The sequence below is a fragment of the Anas acuta genome, chromosome Z, assembly GCF_963932015.1.
Source record: "Anas acuta chromosome Z, bAnaAcu1.1, whole genome shotgun sequence".
In the NCBI taxonomy this organism is placed as follows: domain Eukaryota; kingdom Metazoa; phylum Chordata; class Aves; order Anseriformes; family Anatidae; genus Anas; species Anas acuta.
In genome coordinates this window covers 14,023,127-14,047,799 of record NC_089017.1, presented here as the reverse complement: position 1 = coordinate 14,047,799, position 24,673 = coordinate 14,023,127, and the positions used below count along the sequence as shown (strand labels likewise).

At 38.6% G+C, this 24,673-nt stretch overlaps 1 protein-coding gene across 6 annotated transcripts in view; it reads left to right on the top strand.

Moving 5' to 3' along the window:
- SLC38A9 (solute carrier family 38 member 9) overlaps positions 1–24,673 on the top strand; it is a 48,559-nt gene that overhangs the window by 9,625 nt on the left and 14,261 nt on the right. For all 6 annotated transcript variants that reach the window (XM_068666777.1, XM_068666781.1, XM_068666776.1 and 3 more), the window contains 9 exons: positions 8,321–8,453; positions 9,007–9,128; positions 9,274–9,337; positions 9,480–9,573; positions 10,655–10,825; positions 13,460–13,519; positions 15,706–15,903; positions 17,529–17,636; positions 20,443–20,549. In XM_068666777.1, coding sequence (XP_068522878.1) covers positions 8,321–8,453; positions 9,007–9,128; positions 9,274–9,337; positions 9,480–9,573; positions 10,655–10,825; positions 13,460–13,519; positions 15,706–15,903; positions 17,529–17,636; positions 20,443–20,549 — 1,057 coding nt within the window. The remainder of the gene's footprint in view (positions 1–8,320; positions 8,454–9,006; positions 9,129–9,273; positions 9,338–9,479; positions 9,574–10,654; positions 10,826–13,459; positions 13,520–15,705; positions 15,904–17,528; positions 17,637–20,442; positions 20,550–24,673) is intronic.

The following is a 24,673-nucleotide window of genomic DNA, read 5'->3' as shown; positions in this document are numbered from 1 at the left end:
GCAACAGAATCCTGTTAAGACAGAAAACTAACATTTGGAATCCAGTGTCTGAATACAAACAGTTCCTATTTTGTCTCTATATGACATTACCTCCAAGCACTGGATGAAGAGATGTGCTTATTGTTTTGTTAATAAGACTTTTCAATTGATGTTACTTCAGGGAGGGTGCCTCAATTAGAATTTTGCATGTGGTTTGTAAAATGCTTTTCAGTAACTGAATGAATACAGTGTGGTGGTTTGTATTTAGCACAACAAAGTGAAATGTTGAGACTACACAAGAGAGCTTGCCAGATGCTGTAGATAAATAGCTGTTGATATGTGTAAATGGCTCTGTGTGCATTCCACAGGTAATACTAGAGGAATACATTATTTGCTTGTATTGAGGAAATAGTGGTGACTATTGTTTTTAGGAAAGCTATAGAATTTCTTGAGATTGAGTAAATATGAAAAATACAGCAGCCCGTCCTTTTTGGCATGCCTGAAAAAAAAAAGAAAAAAAAAGAAAAAAAAAAAGTATTATCTAGCTAAGCAGTAATTTTGCATGGTTTTATATAATTTAACAGCTCTATTCCCCAAAGGAGCTCAAAGTGGGAGACTTCTGCTGTTGTTGCTGTTAAGAGTTCTGTGAGTTGTTGCCGGTCCTGGAACCAAAACTGAAATCAGGGTGGGAACTGCCTTTCATAAGTTTGCTGGACATACCAGCTCCACATTTTTGCATAACGGAACAGAATATCGCCATGCTACCTTTTGGACCCTGTTTGTGCTCTTCTGCCTCTTATTTTGTATTTGCATCCAGTGTCATATTTCAGTAGTGCAGTCTTCCTGAAGAAGCTGAAGATGGCACTGTTGTATACAAAATCCTTTTACTGGTGTCCACTTCAGCGAAAGAGTACTTGAGGATAGTGATTTCCTGCTGTGTCAGCCTGAGTGGGTAGCTTTAGAATGCTGTAAGAGCCTATACCTGTGTTAGCCAGGGGCTAAACCATCTCTTGTTTCTCTGGGAGCAAAGGAAGGAGGAGGGGAGGAGGACAAGGGGTTAGCACAGAGGAAGAGTGAAATACAGGTGTGTGCAAGTACAGAATAGTGTATGTAAAGATGAGAAAATAGTAGGGTACTTTCAAGATGGAAAAGGAATTGTGAAAATAAATTCTTGGTTTATCTTCTTCCTGTGGAGTGTCAGAGCCCCTCATGGCCCACCCAGAATTGGAAGATTACCAATTTATATGTATTTTGGGAGCTCCTCATGTTAAAGCAGCCATTTGTTGTGTTGGAGGAGCAAAGGGTTTCAGGTGGTGTAGTGATGTCAGAGTAAAAGGAGAAGTTTGCGCCTTTGCAATATGTAGAAATGCCAAGATCCACTTTTCAACAGTGAGGTTTGGTGTTGATTCCTTGTTATGTGTTTTACTTTCCGTGTGATTTCTTAAGTTTGGAGGCTCAACTTCATAAAAGGTTGTAGCACCTGGCGTTTAGTTTCCTCCCCAAAAGCAGTAAAGTATTTTTGTATTACATTCCCAGCTCTACAACCTCCAGCTTTGCAGATCCATCCTCTTTGTCCTTATTGTGCCTCCTGAAAGTCCTTTCTCCTATTTAGTATGGCCTGATCTTTTGTCTTCCGAGCATGCAGAGGCACAAGAAATGAAGGGCATGAGACCTGGGATATCAGAAGGGCCTGGAAATCATTGTGGTGTCGAACAGTGCTGAATTTCATTTCTGCATATTAGAAGAGGTGGCACAATCTTTTGAGAAAGGAATGGGGAAGAATAGGCCTTCAGGGTGTGCCTTGGGCACAATCAGAGCAGTGAATGGGGCTTTGTAGTCTTGGGAGTGTGACTGGAAGGGCTTACTCATTAAAGCTTCAAGGAATTGCAGCTCGAGGGAGAGAGGTTTATCATCCATCAGAGCATCAAACAGTGCAAATGCAATAGTAGTACATGATGTTCTCTGTTTAGTTTGCTCCTTTTTTAAACTTGTTGTTCAGAAACTGTGATCAGACATAGTTGTGTGGTCCCCTACCACCAATTTTCAGGGTCCTTATTTTTGCTTTGATTGAGGTTGATATTGAAGTGTTTTGTGTGATTTGCTTATAATCACTGTTTGACTTTCTGGATGCTATTCTCTTTGTTTGCTTGGGTTGTTTTAGGTTTGACTGCATTTACATAGTTTGGTTTTCCTAACAGCTTGGAGGATGTTGGATTTTTGAAAGACATGCTTTTCACTGTTTACATAAGAACAATAAACTAATTGTTTATTAGAGTTGTAAATTATTTTGTATAGTATTCGTCTAGTATTTTGGTGAAAATACAAAGCTACATTTAATCCTCTTAAAGAGGGTGTTACTATTCTTCACAATGACCTGAATTGCTCAGATCTATTAGGTGTATTTGGCCTTTTTTTAGGGCCCTTTAAAAGGCCGAATTCCGAATTCCGTTGCAATGGCGTATTGATGCTTATTGTATTCAAGGGACAGGAGTTTCTTTTTTCTTCTTACTGCTTTTCAAACCTACTTATTGTCAATCTATTGTTTTGCATATGAAAAAGCTTTTTTTACATATGAAGAAAGTAAGAATGCCTCTGATAAGAGAAGATCAAGGCTTCTTCCCTGTTGTTTTATTTTTCAATCCTTTTTGAAGTCCCATAATGTTTTCCCACAATGTAGGAAAGATCAGTAGGTGAAATTAAATTGTTACAAATTAAACAGTGTCTGTAGGTGGCAGTCAGAGAAGCTTTTTCTCATGCAAAAGTCTTCCCTTTTCATCTTGAAATTTCTCTTAGCTGACAAAAAGTTATACAGTATTAGGTACTACCCTCTGCAAAGCTACTGTTTCTGCATTCATAAGTTTACTTCTCCAAACCCACGTGATCTTTTTATTCCATTTCATGCTTTTTGTGTTTCTCCATTGCTAACATTTTTACTAATTCCTAATTTTACTACTTTCCAACAAGACCTCATTATGAAACTTCTTACTTGTAAGAGCAGTGTAGAATGTGTAGGTAACCTTTGCCAGAGAAGACCTAACAGTGCTTGCAATGTGATATGGAAAAACTTGTGATTCCATATTTGTTAAACTAGAATGTATATCCTCTGAGCAAGATGACTTAGTATTGTGTTCTGAAGGGTTATTTTGGTTCCACTGCCATCAAATACTTTCAGGTAGTTGCATGGTCATGTGCTGATCATTATAATGACAGTGGTATTAAGAACCTGGAAAAAGCTGAGTTTTTCCAAAAGAGTAAAGACCTTATAGAATACACCATGAGCATACGGTTTACAAATCAGACAGCTTAGAATGGCAGAAATCAAGTCAATGGTGTTCTTTTAATTGGTTTCCTCAAAGTAAGTGCACTAACATCTCGAGTGTTCTTACACAGGTTGGGGGTGATTCCTGATTAAGGAAGAAATAGCAATCTATGAATGTAGCCTTTTACTCATTACACTTACTCACTTTAATTTTCATGATGGTGAACCAGTTTTTTTCATTAGTTTCTTCTGTGCCATATATAAAGTTCCTGTAATAATTCGGTGACTAAGTAAAACAACAGACAGAGGAATTTGCCAGCTTTATCTCAGTACAATAATCCTTTCAAATCCATGAAAATAACTGATAGATTTTTGATACTGTGTAGTCAGAGAAATCAGTGTAATAAGCTGAAGTAGATTCTTTTGGTCTTTTTGGAGGAGTAGAAAGAAGTTGCATCCTCTAATGCGTTTTTATTTTATTTTGTATATTTTTTCCCTATTTGTTCAGGTATGAAAAGTTTGCCTAATTTGAAGGTATTAGTACCATCATGTAGAGCTAAAAAACACACTGACATAAAAAATTATGTTATAAGGGCTTAATACTCAGAAAACTGCTTTTGATCAGATGACCAGAAACAGTTGTTTGATGTTTAAGAATATTTCAATGACAGGGTAAGGTAGGTATTTGCTCTACTCCTTCATTGCTCTGCAAAATACATTTCTGAAAATGTCTAGAAATGAGATGTAGCACCCTTAGACATCCTAGTAGTTGCAAGATTGTATGTGGCTTGCCAAAAAAAAAAAATCCTATTGTGTGCTTTCCCAACCTTCAAAATCCAACACTGGAAGTTTACACAGCACAGTATTTGGAAACAGTCTTAATTATGAGTGCCTTTTTTCATTATCTTTGCTAGCAGGAATTGCTACCAAAGATCATATTGTGGGGAAGTTTGGACAAGAGCCCTCTCCTCTCTTTCATGGACCAGCATTAGATTCTCATTAACTGTGTTCCTTTGTGTGAGAAATAACTAGCAGATGGGTGTAGTTGCAGGTTTGCTGGGGATGGTTTCTGAAGTACATGTGCAGGGGCTAATATTTGGGAGGTGTGGACCTCCTGCAGGGGATCCTGCTTCTTGTCTGTACTCATTCTGTTGTGGAAAACAGCTGTGTTTTACTGATGTGTTTGTCCTGCTAAAAAGAGCATTGTTTTTCAGGCTAGCTATTGAAATGTAAGTTATTATTGTGTTTGTTGGTGTGGATATAATAAATTCATTGGATACTGTAGTCTATCTCAGTGCATTGTAATTGTTTGCACTGTTCTGCATTAATAGTCACAGCCTCCAGTCATGTAACCTCTTCCTTTCCTCCAGATCGCATTGTCCCTCAGCCTTTTCATATTCATTTTGCCACATGAGTGACATAGTGTGATTGCATGTATAAATCAGAAAGTTTTCTAGGAATCTATTGCAGCTGCTGAAGTGTACGTGTACAGACCGCTTGAGTGCTAGACTTAAGGTCCCTAGAAAGAGTTTCCCAAAGTATAGCCCAGCTTGTATCCTGCCTACCTTGGGCCTTGAAAATCTCACAGTAATCTTCAAGAGCTTCCCAGACATGTCTGAGTTTGTAGTACAGCCAGTCTTTGATCTGGAGATAACTGGGGCTGGGAAGTGGCCCAGTTATAGAGAGCACTACCAACTCCTAATGGAGGTCAGAGAGGAAGATCGCATCCCAAATTGCTTGTTCAATCCAGACTATGCTCTTTCTCTAAAGAATTTCTTACCTACTGACAGATACATCTTTGCTACATGTCTTTTTCTTTTTTTTTCCTGATATTTGGTTATTGACAAACAGTAGTGCTTTCACCATAAAATAGAATGTCATATTCATGTTTTATGTTGTTTCACCTTCAAAATTTTCTGTGGCTTTAACTTGCTTTAGAAAATAATCACTCACTGGCTTCCAGTCTGGAAGAATTTTCTTTGATGGCCATGTCAACAGCTGTTGATCACTGTTATGAATGAGGTCTGAATTCAATCTGAATTTTGTAATATTTATAAAACAAATATTTCTAAAAGGTATAAAAGGCAAGTAAACAGCGCTGGGTGTGCGGGGAGTCTACGCTCCACCAACACGCACACACGAACATCAAACATTCCAAATATACAGCACATTGCTTTACATACTAAACCCGAGTATGCCTATACATACGTACAATCAGGAAAGGTAACAAACAATCCTTTAAGTTCCATGACTTAACAGTCTCCATTTTCCATGCCTTTTGAACAATATGTCTCACTTTAAGTTGTCAAGCAACTCGGTCTTCAGGCCTTACGTACTTTTCAGGGCCCATAGGGCCTGGGTCAAAAGGCACGTCCAGGTCAGCAGGGGGCAGAACAGCAAAGGCCTTCGATGGCTGTAGCAGCAGAGGGGCCCATGGCGATGGCATAGCAGTCGGATCAGTAAAGGAGCCCGCAGCTCCTTTCTGGCAAACTGTCTGGCAAACCACACGTGTCTGACTGTGGTCCCACACGGCTCTTTAAGGCCTCAGAGATTGCTCGCCTGGTGCCGAGCAATCCCACTGCAACCTTGTCGTTTTTAGTTGCAGAGTCCCACACCTTGACCTCAGTTTGGTCCCATATTTCAGGATCATAATCTGTCCAATTGTTAATAAGGAGAATAAGCTGTAAGGTTTCCAGGACAGTCTTTGTTCCTAAGGACGTATGACTCTCCATACTGCGTAACTGCTTACCAGCGAGAGGCAGTTGTGTGCATGGGTCTGCTTCTCTCAGCTCGAGCTTCTCTCCAGCTCCGGTGTGCCTGTTTCCAGCGACTTTCTGTACAAGCTTCTCTGAGCAGTTTGCTGAGTGTAGCCGAACCTATCTTCATGAGGCGATCAATGTGCCTGTTCCTGTCCTGATCTCCATTCTGCCAACCTGTTCCTCTTCTTTTTCCTGCTTCTTTATTGATGTAACTTCACCGTGTTGCCTTTTTTATCTTGAGGACAGGCTCCCCTCTTATGCCCTTCTCTCCACAGCAGTTCTTTTCAAAACAACTTTCCATTGGCCAAACAACTTTGAATGTAACAACAACAGCGAGCATCCAGAAACTTCCATGCCTTAATGGCTGGAGAACAAGAAACCGGAGACTGCATGGAGTCTCCTGAATCACCCTTCTTTGTTCCCTCTAAATTATTTTATATTCCCGATGGCCTCATCGTTAAGAGTCTAATGTTAACTCAACCACGGGGCTTTCCAACCTCTATGGCCACATTCCCAAATCTCCCCCTTCTTTATTAATATCAACCATTTTCTCGACATGAATTACCACTCCATATATAACAATCACCATGCTGAAAGAAATCTTTGCCAGGGGTTGGCCTGCTTTGAAGCAAAATGTAGACTGTTCACTTTCATTTCAGTATGTCGGAAATGATTTAGCAAGTCTAAGAAATTTTTTCCATGATGAAGGAAGACGTAAGAATTAGTGATGTCTAAGATAAAGGAAATAATTATTTACTATAATTTGTAGAGAATAAATTTATTTTTATTTGTTTTCTGCTTCTGTTATTTTGTATTTTTCCCGTTATTCATACCTGCAATACCTATGAAGCATACAGGGATGAAGTCATGCTAAAAGTTGAGGACCTACCATCATCTCTTTCAGAGATATCACAACTGATTTTCAGAGCTGTACTTCTTGTCTTTTTCCCAGCTAAAAGATAGTGTCATGGTGCAAATGCTTAATGATTCAAAGGAAAGGAGAATGGGATCTTTGTCACTTTACTGAGATCTGTGGCAGGAGGGGCTGACAAAGTTCTTTAGTAGTTTGAGCCAGAAATGCATACTTCCAAACAGTCAATTCAAATAGGTGGGGTATTACAGATAAAATGGCTGGATTTATTGCTGACTTGATTTTTGCCATTGATAGCATGAAACATGTTGAAATACCTACTTTTGTGGGTTCTGGTTTGGTGTTTTGTTTGTTTGTTTCTAAGTCATTTAACCTGGAGGAAGATCAGGATGATGTTGATATGCCTTTGGGAATGAAAAGGTGAAAGGAAAAACAAAACCGAAAAAACCTGCAGCAAGGCTTGCAGGTCACCATTATCCCCTGCAATCTTTGCAGTATTTTGATTAGGTTATATACCTCTGTGTTGTAACTTCAGGAGCAATGCAGGAGGAACTAAAGCTTTCGCTCTGCTTGCTCCATACCTATGTGTATGCAAAGAAAAAATTGGGGCATGAGGCTGCATCCTTCTTCAGTGGCTAGGACCATTCCTGCAGTCTAACATGTAACTAGAGAAGAGGGCAGGGAGACCACTGCATGCTGCACATCTCTGTGAGAGTGTATCTCTGAACTGTAGGACTTCTCTTGCTGAGTGAAAATCCTGTTCTCTGTAATTAATCTAATTGAATTTAAAAGGAAATCCTGAGGTGATTCAGAGCTGAAAATGGACATCTGCTGTTCAGTGTCTCTGACAAATTCCATTCCTGGTTGCTTTGGTTTAAAAATAATTATGATCGTATTGGCTGATTTGGGCTTGGTTCCTTCCCCATTAAACACAATTTTATACAGTATTTTTTGGCTAGGTTATTACTTCCAGCCTTTTTTTTAGTTGGTCCTCATTAGCACTGCTCATTCCTCTTTTTCTCTGTCTTCTTTCTATTTCTGAATTCTCACGCCTTCTGTTTCTAGCTCTATTCCTCATCACTAGTTCTGGCAACACAAGCTATAAACACTAATAAGCTTGGCCAAGCTTATTAACATGTAGTTCTACTGTGACTCATTGTTGAGAACTAATGCACTGGATATTAGGTCTGAATTTTGATGTTAGTTTGCCATGTAGAACCGTGCAAGACGCCATTTTAATATGGATAATATAAAGGCATGGTTCTTTCATGTATAGCAGTTTCTCTCATGGCAGTGATGGATTCGCATGTGCTTTGTTTCAGTGAGTGACAGGTCAATCCAGAGGGATCCTAAGCTGTGCTCTGAATTACGTTGCCTCTCATATTACAAGGTTGTTAAGGTTTTTCATCTCCTTCCTGTTTTGTTTTGTTGTTTTTTTTTTCTCTCCTTTAGACCATTTCATGTGGAGCCTACAAACATAGTCAGCGTGAACGATGACATGCAACGAGTCACTGACGAAGCTTCAGCAATGAATAAGCGGATTCATTATTATAGCAGGCTCACATCTCCTACAGACAGGGCATTGGTAAGGAAAACACGGGGTCACATTAACTGAGAGGTCTCTAGCATGTTGGTTCTTCCACATCCTAGTTTTATAAAAGAAGCACAAGTAAATGTAAGGGGGAGAATCACTCTGTAGCTTGTTTTAAAGTAAATACCTAGTAGATGAATGCCTTAACAAGGTCTTGTGTTATCACAAGTCGTGATCAACTTGTTGTGTGATGCCTTTACCATCCAAGAAAAGATACGAACGGTATGAATTTTGGAAGAGAGGTCCAGGCTGTCCAGATGTGTACTGGTCTATGAGAGGATTTAAGGAGTGGACTGCAGCAGTGATTAAGCTATCACTCTCTGTATGCTATAGATGTTTTGCAGAAGAAAAACTATTTTTCTGTTACATAGTTAGATTCCAAAGATCTCTATTAGTGGGCTGAAAAAATAATGTGGTCCACATTTTTTTTTTCCTTAAAAATGCACTTTAATGGAAATATTTTGTTCTGTAACAGTTGGCTTGCTGTATTTTGGTTAATAGTTATTTTGGTGCTACTCATAATTGTTATTTTTCATCCATTTGTTAGATTGCTCCTGATCACGTACTTCCAGCTCCAGATGAAATCTACGTCTACAGTCCATTAGGAACTGCTTTTAGAGTTGACAGTTGCACAGATGGCTATGGTAAAAACTCCAGTATAGTGACAATGTATGTTAAGCACCTTCCCATACAGTAGCCAGAAAATGCATTTTTGTGAATGTTTTGTACAGTATGCATAACAATTTTATCTAAGAGGATAATATGGAATGAGTTCTTTTAAAATCATTCACTGGCTTTTTTCTTTTCTTCTTAGATTTGTGATATGGAATACAATGATGGGTACATCTATATTAAGTATTCCATGGGGGATAAAACAGGTAAAGCTATGAAAAACATATGGTTATGAAAATGCTTTGGGTAACATGGCTTGCTCTTCGTTTTTCTATAGTGTTATATAAACTATTTATAGTTATATAAACTATTAAACTATTATAATAAACTATTTTTCCCTCTTAACAGGCAGGATTTACTTCTGGAATCATTCTTATCTTACTGATGGGCCTTTTGACACTTTATTGCTGTTACAGAGTAGTGAAGTCACGGAAAATGATACGTAAGAAATGCCAAGTTTCGTAATGCAAATGAAGTGTGAAATAAACAGATCTAATAGATTTTTAGTTTTTCTCTACCACTGCTATTCCTTAGATCTGACCAGCAATGAAAAGCTATTCCTTTGAATGTCCCTCCTTTTGGAATCTGAATCTAAGCTCTGTAAAGTATTTTTAATAGATTTTTCTTCAGTTCCTTGGGACGTAGGTTTTATAACCAAACCCAAACTCTTAGCAAGCAAAATTTCAGATGCTTATTTATTGTTTAGGGACTTGTGGAACTAGAGGCTCACCTGCCTCTCCATAAACACTGTCTGGTTCTCTGCTTGTATTTTTGATTGTGTTCTACACTGGAACAACATGGGCTGTAGCTGCATATGTCTTGTATGTCTGTACTACCCTAATGTTTGTATATAAAAATCAACTTTCCAAGTCTGTTTCTGCTTAGAATGGAATGAGGTCCTTATCATCATTTAGCCATCTGAAAGCTGCAATACTGCTGTCTCTAAAATGTGCACAACTGAATGCATGTGGTACTCTGCATTCTGTGTTGGTTGCAATTTATGTATGATTGCCTCATTGACAGCAGTTCTACTTTGAGTGTGCTTTTATTGTTCAAAGATCATCTAGCAGCTCTTGTACTTAGTGCTTTTTTGCATAAACTACCACCTTATTTGCTTCAATAATGGCAGTTAAGATCATCTACTCAGCTTGTGACAGCTCATTTTAGGATATTGTTTAGGACCACTTCATGGTCTGGCCTACTCTGCTGTAACTCCTCCAAAAAGCTTTAGTTGTAAATGCATGCATGCATTTTGTGTCTTATTCCAGTGCTTCTGAAAGTACTCAGAATAGTCGTATGGCAGCCCTGTGTAGAACAAGCAATATTAATGTAGTAGCCTGTTTGAAGCAGAACAGTGTTTCCTAATGAGTGTTATACTTTCAATTTAATAGCAATCTTCTTAGCCCATAGAAGCACTGTGAATTTGTCAGACTATTCTGAAAAAGTTACGTCTTTTAATGAATAATTCCAGTGACCCTAATAAAACATTTCGTTTAATTTGTATCTTTTTTGATCTTCCTCAGCTTTAATAGATACCTCAAACTGGGAATTTCCAGATGTTTGCAAGTATTATTTTGGATCTTTTGGTCAATGGACAAGCCTCTTATTTTCTATGGTATCGCTTGTTGGAGCCATGGTTGTTTATTGGGTGCTTATGTCCAACTTCCTGTTCAACACAGGAAAGTTTATATACAGTAAGTATTAATGTGTGATTAATGTTTACAGCTGTCTCATTTAAAGATCAAGACCTTGCTTTATTCTGAGAAAGGATTGTCCAGTTTACTTAATCTTGATTTTGTTAGTTTTTGTGAAAAGTCAAGTGAAAATAAGTAACTGTGTGTGGAGTTACGGGCATAAGCAGGTATGGTTTCAAAGCCAGTCTCTCAATCTCTCTTGAAGTGTGCTTGTAATGAAGGACAAAGTACCAGTTATCTGGCGTCCAAGTGAGTAATCAGGCTTTCTGATACAGTTTCTATAATGTGTGTTCGTTGGTGGGCTTAAAATTGAAAGTTCCAGACTCAAATCAGCTTGCATGTTTCCACTCTGTATTTTCACCCCCTCCTTGTTTGCACTACTCTAACTATTTGAAAAGCCATATGACAGATGAGCCATATGATGGCATGCTGAAATGATCCAGGTTAATGAAAAAGATCTCCACCTAAGAAAATCTAGTTTCATTCTAGATTTCAGCAAATGCAGTTACAGTGCTACCATAGAGACCATTTCTGCAGTCATCCCTGAAGGGATGATGATCTGTAAAACAGCGAAAGAAAATTTTTATTCTGGCATAGCTACAAAAGAAAACATGGGTTAGTTACACCCTTGTACATGCACGGACACACAAGCTTTTGTGGATACAATCAATTAGGTATGTAGAGTTGTGGGAATAAAATGATGGAATTGAGAGCTTTGAAAATCTGACTCATGGTGTTGAATAGCACAACTAAGATTTAAGAGTTTCTGTTTTGAAGGTAATTAACAAATCTCTTTTGAGGCAAATAACTGCACAGATACTTATTCCCCCTAAGCAGAGTTTAATTAGAGTTCCCACCATCCCTGAAGGACACACATTACTTTATTGGTTAATAACTGGTTTATATTACTGCTGACCTAATTCATATATTCTTAAGGCCATTCCATTGTAGAGTTTGTTTTTCTTTAACAAGGCTAACATTTTAATCCTAAATTATTCTAAACTAAATAATAATAATAAAATCTTCTATTCCATGAGTCTGGCATGTTTTATCGCTTAAAGATATTTGTTATAGTGTTTTTGCTCAAGTTGCTTGCTCTGTGACAACCTTAACCATTGGATTTTTGTCTTAACTTTCATTGTGGCTATTCAGTTACTAAGCTGTAGAATGGGTAATAGGATGGAGGTTTGATCCAATGGCATCTTCCCACCATGTGTTTCTAAGCTGTCCTAAGCAGGATGCTGTATTTGATTCTAGTACATTCAGGTGGCTTTTCCAAAAATTTACATGAACAAATGGATATCCTGAGGGAGGATGGTCTAGAAATTGGTACTGCATATAGAAGGCAAGGACAGTAAGCCAAATATGATATGCTTTTTTTTTTTGTTTTTTTTTTGTCTTCTTACAGCGGTGACCAATTTTTCTGTTCTGTTTTTGTTTTATGAAATAGAAGTAAAACCACAAATGCAATTGTTAGTTCTAAAACACTTTTATGTACAGAGGAAACATAATATTTATCTATCTATAACTAATTTTAAAGTGCTCTAATTCTGTAAGAATTGTCTTTTCTTTTGATGGCTTCACACTAGTTACTTTCTTTAAGTAGCAACACAAAACAGTGGTGAAGTGATGAGATGAGGAGTGTTTTTAATTACATCTTCTCTTTGTTTTGTACACCGAACTGATATCAATAAGTATGAGACTCAGTAGTGATTCAGGGCATCATAAATCAAAATGAAGAAACATAAAATTATTTTCTTCCCACAAGGCTTTTTGCTTTCGTTATGAGAAACAATCTGCTCTTAATTGCATTAAAAATTTGAGGCCTACTTCCCCTAGTGATTTTCTGTGTACACAATACACCCACATGCAGCAGAAGCAAATTTTAACCAGAGAGACACTAATTAAATTTCCAGGCTGATGGGCATTTTCTGTTTGCATGTGTGTATATATGTAAATAAAAGAAAACTACTGTCCAACGCTCTCATACTAGCCAAATTGCAGAAACTTTAAAATATCTGATGTGGCAGAGCAGTATAGTAGCACAGAAGTATTCTTGAAACTAAATACTATGAGAAGTGACTGTAGACGGTGAAACTTTTTCCAGAGAAGCCCTTACATAAAATACAATATGGAAAAAACATCCCTCAGAGCCTCTTCTGAAAAAAAGATTAGAACAAAATGAGTAGGGGAAGTTTTTTCCATGCTGTATTGTATGGAAACTAAGGGTGTGAAGGGTATGTTGTATGAATCTTTTTTTTTTTTTTTCTGTTCTGAAGGAAACTGCAAGTTGCATCTTCTCACTAACTTACTGTGCAAGAGCTGGGACATGTAAAAGTGTGCTGGAGGAACAGGAGTTCACAGCTGAGAGCGAATGCAAGGGTACTTCATAGACGGACAGGGCTGCTGAGAAAGAAGTAGTACAGTGAGGGGCTACTTCAAAACACTTTTAAAAGGAAGTTTTAAAATATCCACCTGAGTTGGTAGGGAGTACTAATTGTTGTATTGCATCTCTATGTCATTTTCAAAAATGTTTCCTTAACAAATGTTTTTTTTAAGACAACAGCTAAGAGCCTGATAGCAAAACTGAGACACTGATAATAGAATTTTCCCTTTTTTTTTTTTTCTTTTTAGACTATGTTCATGATATTAATGTAACAGATATTGTTCCTGGCACAAATGGAAGTAACAAAGGTAAGAAACATTTATTAGTACTGTGCTTCCGGGTTTGGGGAGGAGGGAGTTTAAAGGCTACTCTACTCATTTTCATGTGTAGATTTTAACCATGTTCCAGTTATAAAGTGTATAGCATAAGTTATAGCTTTGTTTTTAAAAACTAGTATTTTCCATCTGGGGTTTTTACTTCCACACATAACCACACAGGTAAAAAGGTTAATAATTAAAACAAAACAAAACAGCAGGGGAGGAGGGAGGCAAGACTTAAAAAGCAAATTACAAGTTTGTGTATACCCAGGTAGGTACTCCTAAAAACTTCTTAACTGTTGCACAGTGAGGCATTGCCTTAAGGAATTTTAACTTTTGCACCCTGAAACTGGGGCACAGCAGATCTGCATCCTGTAGAAAATTATTGACTGGGATGTCTTTTCTCTTCACTAGCTCTGCAAGAACATTTTTATTTTAAAAAAGCTGTAAGCATTTTTTTTTAACTGCTGAACACAGAAAGAAACAACTGTCTAACTGCATGAGTGTCCACTTGTTTTTTTGTGGAAAGTCTGACATGCACAACTAGGGCAAGAAACTACAGTCAAGTTTGAAGAAAGAGCTGTTGAGAGTTCTCAAGTAGGCAGAAAATAAAGTACAGTGAAGGCAGGAGCTTGGACATTGTCAGTATCTGATCTTTTTGCCTTTCTGTAGAAACTGGATGTGTAGTTCTTTGTTATAAAGCAGAAAATTTTCTCTGTCGTAGGCAGTTGTGAGAATAGGGAAACATTTCACAACTAGCCATACAGCTATGCATCACACTAGCTGTAGCAGTGTTTCTGGAGAGCAGCTGTTTGGAGTCAGACAAACCAGTTGATTTGCATTTAAGCTAAAGTTGAATCCCGTTTCTCCTACAGTCCTTACCAGCAAGGCACCAGTAGCTGCTGCTGTGTTCTTTCTCTTGTGCTCTCACCTGCTTCAGCTGTTTTGTCCCATTCTTAGGCAGCAGAGGTGTAAGTTAGAGACAAAGTAGATAACCGTATTCCACAGCATCCTCCAGTGACTAGAAGATTTAATGCAGCTGCTGCACAAAATAAAGGGCTGCTGGATGCTGAAATTACTCATGGCAGGGCGTCTGGGGATACCAGGGAAATGACAAAGAACAAAACATTTTGCAAGGTCTGTGAAACAATCCCCTTACAAGCAAAGGAGAGAAAGCAAATAAGAAAACTGGAAATAACGTAATGGTCTCAATAAGCTTGATAAAACACTTAATACACCTTTGCCGTTGCAATAGAACAGGCATGAAGCCCGTGTGGGAGGGAGGATTTAAAGTTTCATGGAATGCCAAGATTTGAAAGAAGAAATTAAGAGCATAAGACAGGTTCATATTTCACCACATAACTCTGTAGACATGTGTTAGAAAGAACTGCTGATTTTAACAAAAAGCAAATAAGCACATTTTCATCAGGGGATGTTTTGATTGGTTGGTTTTGTTTCAGTCACTTGTCCAGGCGCTGCCATTGATCAGCCACTGTAACAATTGTGGCATTCCCTTTTGGCAGCATTATGGGTGTCCATCTTAAATTGCTTCTGCTGTATTTTCCAGCTGTGACATACTTGCAACTGGCATGGCACCAAGATGATGGGGTGTTTTGCTTTGGGACACGAGTTTTAGACCTGCCATTGGTAGTTGTAGATTTCTTGTCACGCTGTTCATGTGTTCCCAGGGCACAATGCATTGATGTAGGCTCTTCTGTAGACAGATGCTCTTGCATTGGTTCATCTAATCTTACTTCAGTGTGCAAGGACAGATCACAATGCTAAGTATATAGCCAAATGAGGAGATGTGCTGCTATGACTCAATTTGTGCAGGTGCCTGCAGGCACTGGATGCAGGTGAGGAGGGTATGTGACCCTGAAGGCTTACCCTGTGCTACAATTCAGGCTTCAAACAAATGTATGTCTCTGTTGTGCTCGCCTGAAAGAACAGTGGCATTTGTCAGCCTAAAGTACAAGGTGCCTAGAAGTGAAATCTTAGCACTGAACCCCTAATAAAGAAACAACTAGAAGTTAGGATCTGAGTTGTTGAACATTACTTTTGAGTGATCCTATTCTCAGGGGGTAAAACACACTCCAGAAATTATGGGATCTTAGCTGTGAAAATTCCATGCGTGTAAAATCCTTTTCATCTGGGGATATTTTTCTTTTCCTTTCCAGTCATTTGCCCAAGCGCTGCTGGTGACCACCCACCACAAAACGGGAGTATGGTGTTCTCTTCTGGCAACAGTACAGGCTTTGAGCTCTTTGAGGAGTGGTGGAACAAATCACAAACGGTACCATTTTACCTGATTGCCATTCTTCTGCCCCTGCTAAATCTGAAGTCTCCATCCTTCTTTGCAAAGTTTAACGTGCTGGGTAGGTAACAAATACTGATAAAGCACTGGTTCACTGTGGCTAAAATATATAGAAAACAGTGGAAGTTACTCCACTTACATAGATAGATAGATAGATATCATATATATATATACATATATATATAAATGTATAGAAAACAGTGGAAGCCTATACTGAAGAGTCAGGGGGAAAAACATGTGGAGCATAGAACAGTTAGAAAAAGATGGATGTGTATTGTAAAGGAGATAATGGACCTCCATTACATGTAATTGAGGGCTTTATTTGTCCTCTGTTCCAGTGTGACTCAATTAGAGCTTGGATCTGCTGTTGCTAGAACTGCTACATGAAAACACAACACAGAACCTTGAGTAAGTGGTAGTGCTTCTGTGTAGAAAATAAGGCTTTTAAATAGACTGTCAATCTGTGATACAACATTAAGGGTAAGAAAATATTTTATCAAGTGAGACCTAGCTATAATTGTGTCTGCTTTTAAAATAAGCACCATATCATGGGCAGCTATTTTTTATTTGAGAACTAACATGAGGATTAAAGCATAAATTTTCTCATAACTTCAGTGATTCTTATCTAATGCAGAAGGTGTTGGTTTTCTTTGGTTTTTATAGGACAAGAGTTGGAAAGCTATTTTCGAAGTACTGAAATTAATCTCAATAGAAAACTCTTACTTATCTTCACACTTACAGAAATCTAAGTCTTGAAACTATGGAATATTTTAGCTGTTAAGCAGATCCTCAAGTACAGAACCTTTTCTCTACTTAATTCTTTGACTATGCTCTGTATAATCAAATGATGATTTCCTTGGATTTGTTTTGCAGCCTTGGAGATAATGCAGTAATATTAGCCTGGAGGTTGCATCACAGTAGTCTTAATTGCTGGTGCATGGTTTCCTTCAGTATTTCCTTCAGAGTAGTCATTCTGTCATTCTTCTGCCCCTCTCTTTTAAATGCATCATATGCTCTCCATCCCACATGCAGACACAGCAAGACATTTATACCCATGTGTGATCTTGTCTGGAGTCTGTAGTTGCTTAGAGTATTGCTGGATGACTGGACCAAAAAGAGGGAACGCAAATCCTGCATTATGATCAAGGTTCTCCAAGTTTATGATCATGACAAGGTTTCAATCAGTAATTATGAAATGTTGTTATCAAGCTTTGAGATCCCAGCGTAAAGTTGATAACTGCAGTAAGCATTAATTATCTCTCCCTGGTCTATTTGGTTTACACAGTTGAGGACCGAATGGACATTGTAATAGCTGTGCTTCTGTGGCCAGCTGTGTCCCATGGCAGATTAAAATCCTGACAGATGAAACTGTAATTCATCTGTTACTGTTTAGAGATCTCCCTACCTACACAGCATCAGTGACTGCTGGATACTTCTTCCTCTCTGACTAGTACAGTATCTGGAGAACATACCACATACTGAAAACCTGCATTGGGTGCAAGCGCATTGCTCTCTTTCTTTTACAGGTAGAGGGAAAGAAGAAGAAAATTTAGAACACTATAGTGTTTTTAAGAATGAATAGCAACCGTAAGAGTTTAGACTACTGGTAACTAGTTGGATGGAGCAAGAATAAATACAACAAAAATACTTTCTATTGTCTCATTATGTTTGTTTACTCTTTTCTAGGTACGGTTTCAGTTATCTACTTAATTCTTTTGGTTACTGTAAAGGCTGCTCACCTAGGAATCCACCTAGAATACAACTGGTTTACAGAAGATGAGTTTTTTGTACCAGGTGAGATAGTTAAAATATGTTAACAAAGTGGATTTCTGCATTTTTAATTTCCCAGTCACAATAAACTCTGTGCCAACAGTTTTATAAATGAGATGCCAACTGTTGTTAGAACCAAGAATGTAGGATTGCAGAAGATAACAAGGATAATTTGAAACATTAGAATGAGTTTTGAATTGCTGGAACAACATGGGGATCAAAAAAGAAACTCCAGTGTTGTTCCACATTTCTAGTAGAATCTGACCTAATCTTTGAAATGATGGTAATGCACTGTGGCAACATGAGTAACAGCTCAGTGGGTAAAATACAGAGTGTAATTAACTGAGTAAAATTCTTCATATAAAAATCAACTGGTTTAAGTGTGTTCACATGATAGTTGAAGTAATCTTTCTGCTACTTATTCTTGTTCTTCTACCATTCCCTTGGGGTCAATTCAGCTCTGCAGTTGAAATTGATCTGGCACAATAATGAGCAGCATAAACAGCTTAGCTAGTGCATTCCATGTATTTTTGGCCAAGATATCTGCTTAAAACCCGGTACTCCCCTTCCCTGTCCCCCCAGTCCCTGACTATCATCAGATCTGTTTGTTCATTTTTCCATAACTGCTGAGTATCATTCCTTTCTCATCTGAGCCAGGCATTTAGAGACCTATTTAAAGATCTGAATGCCAAGAAACAGGTGAAATTCTGTGCTGAACAGTTTCTTCAACTTTGTCTTCTCACTAAGAGGAGAAAGGATCATCCTTTCTGGCTGAGTCTTCAAAACCAGGCAATTTTTGCCGAGTATGCCTGTGTGCAAGGCCAGAGCAGATGCTTTGAGGATGAATTATTAATCTCCTTAATTCCCTAAGAATCCTTCTGACTACTGCAGCATAAATATGAACTTAAATAGGTATGAACAGATGTAGGTACTTCTAAAACAGTGCTGTGTGTACTGTTTTCCTCCATCACTGCATTTACTTTCCAGTCAGTGTTTTATGAACTAACAAACTACTTTTGTCTGTAATGTAACTATTTGGGTTTTAAAGCACTGGGTGATTAGCGTCTACATTAATGACCTGATTTATTTTGTATGACATTATTCCTAATGCTACGTGTAAATAGAAATAATACTCTAATTTGCGCTGCTCAAAGTCAGTATACAGACAAAAATGTTTGATCTTGCTCCAGTGTAAGATTTATTTAGACAAGGAGAACTGCTGTGAATAATTTCAGGGGTCAATATGTATATAACAGGTAGGTTACACTGCCAACACACCTCTCTGAGCAACCCAATATGAGCTTTCTCTGAAAACAGAATTTTAACCTGAGCTGCCACAACAGACAGCCCTTGAATACTTGCAATAGACTTGTATTTACAAACTCTTTATTATGCTGGAGAAAATTCAACCAAACCATGGTTCACTAACCCATGTAAGCCAGAAACCAAACAAAGTCTAAAAAAGCAGGTTTTAAGCATCTTGAAGTTCAGGTCTAAAGATCTATTCATCAGTCCTAGTATAAAATGAATTACAGTATCACGTGTGTTGATGGTCACTACAAAGTGGAGCACCCAGTGGTGTGATTATTTTGGCAGTGTCGCTAGTATGGCTAGAAAATAGACAAAGTATATAGCTAAATACATTCAAGTCCAGCTAAAACTAGTTGTTGTAGCAGTGGGGAAAACACAGCACTAAGAGAAATTCTGAATCCGTCAGTCTGATTTTTATTATTGAAGTTCAAGTAGTGCTTTGGAAAAGACGCCCAAAATTTGATTGCACTCTGAATTCTACTGATAACACATCATGCTAGGTAGGTATTGAAGATACAGTGAATCCAGCCCTGGGGAAGGCATATTCTGGCAACCTGGATGAGTCCTTTGTTAATTGCCTGGGGTGTGTTTACCTGGCTGACTTCAAAGCAATTTAGAGAAATCTGGTTTAGATGTGTTTGCGTGGAGCTCTGTGTGATTTGATCTATAAGGGTTAGTGAGCCTCTGATGAGTGTTTTGCTATATTATTGGATGTTTTCCAAAAGCTGAGCTAGCTCAGCGATCTCCAATTACTGTAATACTCTAATATGTACATATACCCTTGTATAATAAATGGTGCTTTATAATAAATTTTATAATAAATGTTGTGGCATTGGTAAATTCATAGACCAGTTGCAGCACTTCCAGAAAAAACTCTAGAGGATGTTAACATTCAAGCATGGAAAGAAGCAGAACAATGCTATTTCCATGGAGACCAAAAAAAGAAAAGAAAAAAAAAAGGGCACCATAGCTGCTGTAAAAGGGTATGGTAAGGGAAGAAGTCGCTCTACCTTTCTTTGTGCCGTCTTTTGGAAGAAGCAAAGAAGCACATCCTAAGCATCTGCAGATGTCAGTTTTCCTCAGATAGCATAACTGATTTGCTAATCATGGCCTTTCTATAAACAGAGGATGCTCACAGAACATATGATTGCTGCCTATCTCCCTTTTTGGGGACCAATATATATACAGCTTCAGTGAAACCAATTCGCCCCTCAGAAATGCTTTGGAGTTACAATGTTGAGAAGCAAAAAAGTTTATATGTGTAAGTCCTAGATTACCTGATGAATTTTGATGGTTAGGGACATGTGAGAAGCTTTCATGGAGAGTATGTTATACAGTAACCACTGTCTTCATGCATTTTGAATATTTTGTTGGCTATGTTCAAAGACAGATTTTCCCATTTCAACTTGACTGTTCATGTTTTTGCCAGTAGACTCCACAACATTAGATGTCCTCTGAATTTTGGCATTGTTTGATTCACAGAAACAAGTTATTAACACTATTTTCTCCCCCTCCTTAGAGTTTAGAATTCTGTTCCCCCAGCTTACGGGAGTTCTGACACTTGCCTTCTTCATCCACAATTGTGTCATCACTCTCCTTCAAAACAACAAGAATCAAGAAAACAACGTAAGTAATTTCACACGACGTTTCTGATTTGTATATATATTGCCAGGTGACACTATTTTTTTCCTGTCTGCTTCTCTTGAAATTGATCCAGGGACTATAATAGTTTCAGAAAATGCAAATCATTCTTGTGATCTGATAAGAAACCACCTATACACACTTTTCACTGGCTGCCAATCAGTTACATATGCATTATGAATGAAGCCGTGAGGAGAATCCCAGGCTTATTTGTGGTCATGTTGGCATTAAATGGCCAAATTACACGTAAGAGGCAGAAAGACTGACAAAGGTGCTGTGGAAAAAGTTACCTATTTTAAAACAAAAAATAGAGGAGAATCTGGAGCACAGAACTGATTCTGGTGGAGTACTGAAAAACAATGATGAGTTCTAGATAACATATTTTCTGAGAGCTGCTGTAGTAGGTTTGTGTAACAACTCAAAGTTTGTAGAGAAACGTGAACTTATTTAGGAAATCCCCAAGGTTGGAAACCTGGATTGGGAACTAATGCAATACCTAGTCTTTGCACTGATCCTTTGTCCTTTGAAAATGTTACGTACTACTCACCCATGTGAAACTACATTCTTAGTATCTTCCCATCTTAAAAATACAAAATGGAGTAAGCATGATACAGTGGTTTAAGTACCTACCTGCAGTAATTGCTTAGATTTTTTTTCCTCCAGTACTTTCCAGGATTCTTGTCCAGCTTCATTAAAATCTTAGTTGGAAAGGTAACTGCAATAACATAGAAAGATTTTTAAGTAATAGGTGGGCCAAAGACTGGTTCATCTGTTTTGATTACTCAGAGGCAAAGTTCAGATTATGTGCCAATGCAATGAGATGACTGTCCCTGTGAAACAAGGTCAGGTGATAGTGATGCCCCTCCGAAAAGGAGTAAGGAATTCTCCTCCAGGAAGGCTTCTTGTGTTTTACAGACAATTCTGAAAGTAGTTTAACAACTAAAGAGTGGGTTAGCAGTGTTCTGGAGAAAGAAAACTAAGCAAATTCTTCTCAGTGAGTTTTCCTGATAAAATATTACAATATGGAAGAAGGAAATAAATTTTTTCGTAGCAGTGGTTTTCACATTTTAAAGGCACTGTCACTTATGCAGTTAGCTTTTTATGCAGAGGACTACTGCCTCCGTGCCACTTTCAAGACTTTTTCCTGTGGCCATAACCCCTTCATTTATATTAGAGGAAGCAATAAGAGCAGCAAAGAGTAGTATCTGCAGCCTTCTCCAGTTTGTGCTTCCTGTGTTAAGGAGGAAAAAACTGCTGCCTGCATTTGAATCAGCTTTTCTAAACGCCCTCTCTGGGGTTTAAGTTGGGTATCGAGGTCAGCCCTACATGGATTCCCAGCCCTCAACACGACTGTTGCACTGCAGAAGAGCATTGAAATTGCACAGAAGGAATGTATTTAGTATGGCAGGAAAGATTTGCAATGGGAGCTAAGTCTGTACATAGTTTTTCTAGGAGTTTTATTTGGCTAGAGATGTCTTGGCATGTTTCTTGCTGTTTGTAGCTGTACAGGAGCTTTTCACCTATGCCTGCAAAGTGCTTTGCAAATGTTAATGAAGCACTGATGTTCCTGAAGAGCTGTTTTGTGATTATTTCACTGGTCTGCTGGACTAAGTGGGAAGTTTACATATGTATATGGCTCTCAGCCTCTGTGATTGGTCGCAAATAGAGGGTACTTCTTCACAGAATCACAGAATTTCTGGGTTGGAAGAGACCTCAAGATCATCGAGTCCAACCTCTGACCTAACACTACATTTCCATCAAAAATATGTCTTCTGACATCGGTATCTCATGGAGATCGGATGGAGACTGCTGCTTAATGGCTCAACACACTATCGTGTCACTTCCACCAGTGTTCTGTGAGAAGGCACAGAACTTGACAAGCTAGGAAAGTACAACTTGCTGAAGCTAGTGGTCATAAGAACCGCTCTTTGGTGAGGTGGAAAAAAAAAAGTAAGAAAAACAGTAACATTCCTTTTATGTCGTCAGAAATCCAAAACAATTGCAGCTTCCATTCTGGTAAGAGGCGTGCATAACTGCCCCAAGTTTAAAACATGCGGGGGAGGAGTCTTCTGACTGCTATTCCCATACAGTGGTGGGTGTGAGAGGAGCGGTGCATTGGAGTAAACCAAATGTCAACAGCAAGGCCTGGAGAAGCCCTGTGAGCATGGTTTTTCATCTGCAGCTCAGTGTTGAGCAGTCCTGCTGGCCACATAATGTTCTCCGTGCTCCTGTCTCACGCTGTTTCCCCCTTGTATCGATCAGCATGTTTGTGCAACTGCACAGTGAGTTGGTTCGATAACTTCCATCTGATTCACTTCTGTGATCTGATTCCCTGAGCATCTGTACAAGCCCTGTGCAGGAGCTACAGGGGAGCATGCTCTGTGTACTAGTGCTGTCTCCTAACCATTGTTTGTGGACCTACCAGGGGGAAAGGCTGGAAACAGAAGGGTGGGCTTTGTTCACACAGCAGCTGCAGAAGGCATGGAGCTGTGGGTTCTGCTTATTTTCTGCAATATTGGAACATTTCTTATTACCCATGTACGGAGTGAGCTTCCATTGGTGCTACTTTGCCATCAGTTTCTCTTTCCAGCCAGGATTGTGTCCAGCATTACAGATCTTGGTGAAGTACTTTTGTCATCCTGTTATATGTTATCACTTGCCCTTGGCACTTGAACAGGTCATGTCTGTTTTTATGATACAGATCAGAGTCTAGGTGAGATATTGCAGAGGCAGCACCTGCCTTTTGAGAGGTTACCCATCTAAAATGAATTGATTCCAATATGGGCTTCCCCATGCAAAAACTGAATATATGAACTTGCATTCACTGTGGTACTGAAGAAAAAATGAGCTGTTTTCCCATGGCATAGAACAGGGAAAACAAGAACTGAAAGTTGTCTGCTCTTTTTAGCATTTCAGAGGAAAGACCTGTGGAGCCACAGAGCCTTTGCTGTGCTGCATCCAGCCCTGTGCCACATGTCCAGCCTGTGCCTGGGTACTCATCTGTGGCTAGTAATATAACATCTTGTACTTTCAGAGCTCTTTTAAAGTTAGCTTCACCTGATTTATCGCTCATCCTTTTTTTTAGAAGGCCAATTTCTACCTCTGTTCCGCAGCTGTTGCCAGCCCCAGTTGCCCAATTTTGTGTTCCTCCAGAGACGCTTTTAATGCTTCATCCCATGAGTCTGACCAGAAAAGCTCCTGATCAGCCATAACTGTGGCTAAAGCATTGTCCAGTTTCCATCTCAAAAGCTGCTTGTTATTTCAGGTGTATTGAGAAGGGCTTGGCAGGTGGCAAACTGTCAGTCTTTATGGACTGTGACCCACATGTTGTTTGCGATACTTCCCTTCCACCCTGATCCCCCCATATACTTCCTTCTTGCAACCATCTGTTCTACATTTGACTTTTAGATTATAAAGTCTAGGTGCAAGGGCTGCTGTATTCTATATGCTTAGGCAGCTTCCACCAGAGCGGAAGAAGAACAACTATAAATGTATTAATATTAAATTTAAAATTGACAAATGTGATTATTGCTCTGTTATTTTAAAATAATCCTTTTACGTCTCCCCATGTGTCCTTTAGTTTTATCTGTAATTACGCTGTTTAAACAGTATTTGTAGTCAAGGTCCTTAGGGAGTGAACCCAAGTCTCCTGAACAGTAATAACAAGGTGTTCCAGTTACATGCAAACATGTACTCCTATGAAAATAACCCTCTTAGTGGCTTTTTTCTAACTCAGAAACAGATATTTGCAATGCAGCTGAAGTGTGAGAAGAAATAAATACTGTTTTTGAGTTTTCGCTACTATTTTTTGTTGCTTATGGAAATCAAAATCTGGATATTTTGTATGTTGTTACAGCACCTGTGTCAAGGCTATCTTGGGTCATGTGCTATAAAAGTACATTATCAAAATCATGTCAGCATTTAGTTTTAGTACAGATTAAAGCAGACACTCTCGAGAAACTGTTGGAACACAGACTAGCTAGTATAATCACAGGTAATAGTGGTAACAACATACCAACTAGCAACTCTTAATCAAGTGCAGTCCAAAAGAAGTAGCATGAATTTCTTTTGAGATTTCTTGACCTCACAACTGCAAGTATTTGTCATAG